Here is a 6,262-nt window from a genome sequence, read left to right as displayed (position 1 = left end):
GCCCCGGCCGCAACCCGCGGGGAGCTCAAGCGGTAAAACACGGAAGAAATGATCCAAGACGACCCTGGCGGTGGCGGGAGATGGGAGCGACCCCTCTCCCCAGCACAAGGGGCTCTGCTGGGGGACACCAAGCTCCTGCTGGTGGCACCAGTGATGATCTGCCACGAAACCCCACCTGAAATGGCACCACTGAGTGTTTGCCCTGAAGGTGGAAAGTTCTGGGGCAATCCAAGAGCCTTGGTTACAGCCTTATAGCTTCAATGACAAGCAGTAATTTGGGGGTCTGATTGCACAGCTCAGACATGACTTCTGAGGAGACGTGGCCCTGTCAGAGGGGGGAAGAACAGTGTGAGTGTGCAGCACGTGTAAGTGCTCATCAGTAATGGGTTCCCTGTCTTCTGTGTTCCAGTTCTTGCCATAAGTCATGGGAACAAGCTGCTCACTGACCTGTACAACTGCCACCTGAGCAAGGTAAGTGTTTGCTCTCAACAGCCTCAGAATATCTGAGTACAATCACACACTTGATTCCTGACCCAACTGGCCGTGGGACAGTGATTCTGCTTCAGGTCTCAAGCCCACCACTGCTTTTGAGAGCTTTTCAGAGTCCAGAACATCATCCTTCACGTGAGCATCTGCACGTGAGCAGAGGATGCTGCCGTCTTTGTGTGACGCTGCTGTAGCCTGCACTTCCAGCAGCAGCGCGGCTGCTCCATAACCTGGGGGTATGTCTTTGATAACTTGCCCTCTTTGCCTTTCTTCAAGGTCTACACTGTTGGTGGACTGTTTGGCAAAGCCACCGATGACTTCTCAGACACAGGGAAGCTGGTGGAGAAGACAACATTTGGTAAGAAACTGATGTGGTTTTAAAACCTCCAAAATCCACCAAACCACCAAAGAGTGTGCTGCTTTCTAGCCATTATATTTACATGCAGCCCACGTGCAGTCCCAAGGTGTTAGTCCACCTGTTTGTAAATACAACCACAATACAAAGGCAATGGTTGCTACTGGAGTGCGTGGGACCCAGATCTCTCCATAAATCACACTTAGAGGTAGCGGTTAGCAGCTGCCCAGTGAAACTTTTCAAACACCTGATAAGAAAAACTGGAGCCAACATCTTGAAATCAGTTAAGGAAAATAACTCCTCCCTTTGTGGTCAAGCACTGTGCTGCTCTGTGCATCACCACCGCTCTGCTAAAGCCACCTCTGGCAGTTCTCATCAGCCTGGTTTGAGGTGACTGCCTGCCAAAGGATCAGCAGTACCCTGGTGGCACGTTCCATCCACTGTCTCTTTCCAGTGTCTGGATGGATAATTGAGATTCGTTTCTACCTTAATATTTGCAGATCACATCACAAGGGAGAAGCTGGAGCGGATTCTCGCCGTCATTCAAGGATCAAATCATAAGGCCCTGCTGATGTAGGTACCCAGTGGGGAAAGGCAGCTGACCTCACCCAACTGCCATTTGCTGGTCTGTAAAACTAATGAGATGATCCTGTTTGCCTTAATCAAAGCCTTTAAAGGTTGGAGTGCTAGACAGGAACTGAGAGAAGAGTACAGAGTGCTCTGTACTCCGGTGAGAGGTCACAGTTAAGTGTCCCTATTGTTTCCAGAATGTCCAGCTATTTTAGGACCCATTAGCTGCATCAATGGGTACAAAAATGTCTTGTAGACTTGAGCCAGTACCTCCCTCTCAAACTGTGCTACACTGTGACAGCACAGACACCGTTAAAATGTGTGCAAAACCTCAACATACAGTTTTAAGAATAAAAATTGCAGCTCTGCTTTATTGAGGGTGGAGGTATTTCTGGATCCCATCGAAGAGAAGTGCTGAGTGTCAATGCTGCTCCCTTTTTCTCTTGTTCCAGGCATTCTAACATTGATATGAAAACACAAGAGGCCTACGAGCTGGCTGTCAGAGGCTTGATCCGCCCCATGGGGAAAAGCCCTCCCATAATCACAGCAGTCCGATGCCTCCAGTTTGCACCTCCAGAATTCCAGCTAGGTGGGTACAGAATATCCTAGGGAAGCCCGAGTATATATTATAGCAAGTAAGTCAGTAAAACCTGAGTTTCTCATTCATGAAACACAATTCTTCCTTATCCCAGTGTTTCAGTGTAATGCATTAGCGTTGGCTTGGTTTGGTTCCTGCAGCCAGTCTCCTGCTTCTCACAAACTGTCTTATCAAAAAGGGACCTTTTCTCATCCCCTTTGAAATACTTCGATTTCTACATTACTCTCCTGTATCTATGGGTTTGTTTCTAAAACATTCACTTCACGAGGGGTTAGAACACCCTGAAGTATTCCAGAAAATCACAACCCCCCTATGCTGTATCTTAAATACTCTACCAAACCGGTTCTGTCAGCATGATTGTGATTTGATGTCTGCATTTACAGACGAGGTCTGGGTTTGTCAACACTTTGCTGCTTCTGAAGGAATCTCTCTGTTCCTCTAGAAATCCATTGCTTGCATGAGACCCAGCAGTACCTGCGGAAGATAGTTCATGAGATTGGCCTGGAGCTGAAGTCGTCTGCAGTGTGCACCCAAGTGCGCAGGACACGCGATGGTGTCTTCACACTGGACGATGCTCTCCTGAGGAGCCAGTGGAACCTGCAGAGTATACGCAGTGCAATCTGGAGCTGTCAGCTTAAGGTGCAGGCAGAGATAGAGAGAACGTTGGGCCATCAGGGTGACAGTAACCTTCATCAGGACGTGGAGATGGCCCACGCTGCAGACAGCTGAGTGTGCGCGGCGCAGGGAGCGTCCACAAGCAATCTCTGGAGCACAGTAACGCAGCTACACGCTGACAGGGTGATGGACAGCAGAAGGAAAGAGGTTAATTGCAGTTCACTTCCACCCTTTTCCTTGAGATGACTTGAAGCAGGGAGGCATTTTTCCAGTGACAGGCTGTATTATTTTTCTGAAGCCTTGCAAACAGTTCATTAACAGGAGAGAGCTGTGCCAAGATTCCTGGTGACTCCGGGAACAGGAGGTTGCTAATGGATATCAAAACCCATCCCCAAATTGTTTAGCAGCAGGAAATAGCATCTGGGAGAGCTGCAGTCCCTTGTTTACACAGATTTGTTTGTTCCTTGCAACAAGCAGCAGAACTTACCCACTCTATGGAGTTTGTTTTCCCTCTGTTGTCCTAAAGCATTTTCTTTCTATTAGCCCTACTTTCAAACACTTAAGAGCTCAAAATCAGACTAAAAGAGGGATGTGCTGGAGGAAACCCATCTTGCACAAAGCAATGCAAGGAAATAGTTACATCCAGAGCAGGCATGAGTGATGGGGAAAGTGGCTTCTAATAGGGATTGATGTGTAAGATAGATACACAAGAAATAAAACTGAAAGTGTCCTAAACGGGAAGATAAAGGGGAAGAGGCTGGTTCTTGGCTCTACACGTCCATGAGTACACTGAGTCATTAAAAAAGAGCATGCTTCTCCCACTCTCTGGGGAACCAAGGGTGTTCAGAGGGCTCTGGTATCCTGCTCTGCAGCAGGACGATGCAGACAGCATGTACTGCCCTTCAGTGAAGCTCTACAAGCTCTGTAATACCACTTGTTCTCTGTTAGCTCATTACAGCTGGCTCTGACTTAGCAGAAATACTTTCTAAATTTAAGTTAAAACTGAAGTTACAATTAATATTGCACTCACTACACTCAATATTCTTCCAGCTCACAATTAGCTAGTGAGTATGGACCTCTATTTATAGAAATCAGAAGATGATTTGTTCTATTCCTCCGCTGGATTTGGACAAAGACCAGGATTATTCCATCCTCCAGATGATAGCCACTGAGGTACCAGAGGTGACTCTGGGAGGAGCAGTAAGAGGGGTCACGATGAAGTACCTGTGTGTGCAATCCTGTCCTGGAGCACCCCATGAGTCATTAACTTAGACCCTGAATGTTTCAGCTCCAGGTTTCCCTGCTCTGCACGGAGCAGCAGTGGAGTGTAGGTGCCACCATGTGGCACAGAACCCTGGGACTCCCCAAGGGCAGCTTGCTCTTAGCTGGATGGTTCTGTGAGCATTCACCACCCATGGGTGAGGGACTGGGGTCAGGGCACCTTCCGTGGACAACTGCCTTGTGCTCAGTGAAGCATAAACCCATCACTGCAGAAGGGTGAGCTCTGGAGCCAGGCACCTGCACAGCTGTGGCTGCAAGTCTTAATCCTTGTGCTCCTGCAAGGAGAGGAAGAAAACATGGACTTCTCAGTCCTTAAATATCACTTTGGTAATGGAGTACACTTCATCCCCCATGGCTTACACCTAACACCAACAGAAGGAATTGCTGTACACACATCCCACTGCGAAAAAACCATTTCCAGTTGGGTGTGCCATTGCCAGGCTAATATTTGGGTTGGAACACTCCAGGCTAAACTGGTTCTTCCACACACAAAATACCAGCCAGAACAGCAGTGAGCATTTTGAGAACAAAGATAGCATTTCCCAGTCCTGGCTGCCTTGTGACGTTATTCCTCCCCTTAAAACTACTGCTAGAACACTTTGCAAGGGAGGGTTTATGGTGGGAAGGATATACCCGTACCCATGAGAGTGTTCTTACAGTAAAAACCCTCCAGAGAAGCACAGCTGGACTTGCTGAAACACAGTCCAGGATACACAGGCTTTGTCCATCCCATGCTTTAGACCCCTCCCCACAGCTTCTGTGGCAAAACAAGATACTTGTTAGTGATGCTTCTGTGCCTTGTCCAGAACGAAAAGCACGGAGACAATTATCTGTTCTCAGTGGCAGCCTTGTGACTGTTTTCGGGTTTCCAAGCACAGAACTGATGACAGATTCCTTTGATTTAAACGTGGAAACAAGGAGCAGACTGCAGCATGAGAGCAGGGGGGACACTTACTGGCAAGAAAGTCTTTAAGCAGAAATGGGCAGAAGGACATCAAGCTTGAGTGAGAAAGGGACAACAGATCTGCAGTCAGCAGGGTGCTCCATCACTTAGAACTGCCCAAAGCAGCCAAATTTAGGCTGTGCAGTCACCGTCAATCCTAAGCCTGACATCAAAATGCTCCTGGCTCCACATAAATTCCGTGCTTAGGACACCACTCACTTCCACAGTGACTCTGCATCAAGAAGAGACTAAAGGCAGTTCTGCACCCACCCACTGCTGGGTAGTGCTGCCACACTGGCTCCATTAAGAGGCCTCAGAAAACACTTGAATAATGGATGTTACAGATGTCTCAGAATACAGTTGAAGGATTTGTTCCCAGTTCATGCAATGGTTTATAGGCTTTTACAGTGAATTACTGAGGAATGTGATAGCTGCTTTATTCAGACAGTTCAACACAACTTCACATTTTGCCATTTGCTACAGAAAAGATACAGAACCTCTAGATACCAGAGCAGATACGTAAGTAATGCAGCACACCCAGAGTTACCCAGATTTGATCACAAACCAAACCCCCAAACCACCACATCAGCCTCCTTCCTACTTCTGAGGGCTGCTTCTTGCCTTTCAAAGCAACTATTACGTTGCACACCTGTGTGTATGCCCCCACTTCCTCTATCCATTCAGTAACCAAATAGCTGCTGGATGCTGTAAAGAAGCAAAGGCTCCATGGGAAGAATCTTAACATCAACCAACTGGAATCACAACCTTCCCCATAAAGAAATACTGTTGATCAGGTAGCAGACAAGTAATCCAAAGTCCTACATCCCTTTCCCACAAGCAGGACACAGCTGATGGATTCAACAACTTTCACATTCAAAGCTGCTTGGAAATAAGGCTGTTAACCCACACTCTGCTGCAGCCCTACACACATACTTCCAAGGCCACCTTATATCAGTTCTAAACCAATACAACACCAAAGCAGAACGAGCCCAGTAACAGTCATTTTTGCAGGACGTGGCAGTCTTGATGTTCAATACTAGTCACTAAGCTCCAGATCATACTCAGGGTAGAGCTGCTTTGTAGTAACCCCTCGGATAACAGCTAGAAGAGAAAGAAACACCATTGCATTCATTAAGCAAAGATCAGTCAGAAGAGTTGTGTTCTCTTCCCAGTAGCCCCTCAATGTCCCACAGAGCCTCCCATAGCAAAGAAACCAGCAGCTTCTCTCTGTCTATATGAAAACACTAAGAAGTTCTTCAACAGCTTTCCCCTTCCTCACCCAGTTTGCCCAGCAGCATCTGCCCAGCATCTTTAATGTCATTATACTCGTGGAGCAGAGAGATGTGCTTCTCCAGTTCCTCCAGGCTGTAGCCTCTGTAACGATAAAACCAGAAAGGTCAAAATGACACAGAGG

The 6,262-nt window shown here is 47.4% G+C and overlaps 2 protein-coding genes across 2 annotated transcripts in view; one reads left to right on the top strand and one right to left on the bottom strand.

The window, feature by feature from the left end:
• Window positions 1–409: 409 nt before the first annotated feature.
• Window positions 410–2,836, top strand: TRUB2 (TruB pseudouridine (psi) synthase family member 2; the record flags this gene model as incomplete). Its single annotated transcript, XM_010021646.1, is given in 6 exon segments — window positions 410–471; window positions 763–844; window positions 1,342–1,414; window positions 1,864–2,000; window positions 2,452–2,696; window positions 2,699–2,836. Coding segments are annotated over 6 exon segments (737 nt in total), but the record flags the coding sequence as incomplete, so codon positions are not given.
• A 3,048-nt stretch (window positions 2,837–5,884) lies between these two features.
• Window positions 5,885–6,262, bottom strand: part of SWI5 (SWI5 recombination repair homolog (yeast)) — a gene marked incomplete at its 5' end in the record, with an annotated part of 1,577 nt that continues 1,199 nt past the window's right edge. The window contains 2 exons of the mRNA XM_010021645.1: window positions 5,885–5,949; window positions 6,128–6,222. Of these exons, the coding sequence (XP_010019947.1) occupies window positions 5,885–5,949; window positions 6,128–6,222 (160 nt within the window). The remainder of the gene's footprint in view (window positions 5,950–6,127; window positions 6,223–6,262) is intronic.

Source organism: Nestor notabilis, unplaced genomic scaffold, assembly GCF_000696875.1.
Source record: "Nestor notabilis isolate BGI_N333 unplaced genomic scaffold, ASM69687v1 scaffold33749, whole genome shotgun sequence".
Taxonomy (NCBI): Eukaryota; Metazoa; Chordata; class Aves; order Psittaciformes; family Psittacidae; genus Nestor; species Nestor notabilis.
This window is presented reverse-complemented; position numbering and strand designations above follow the sequence as displayed.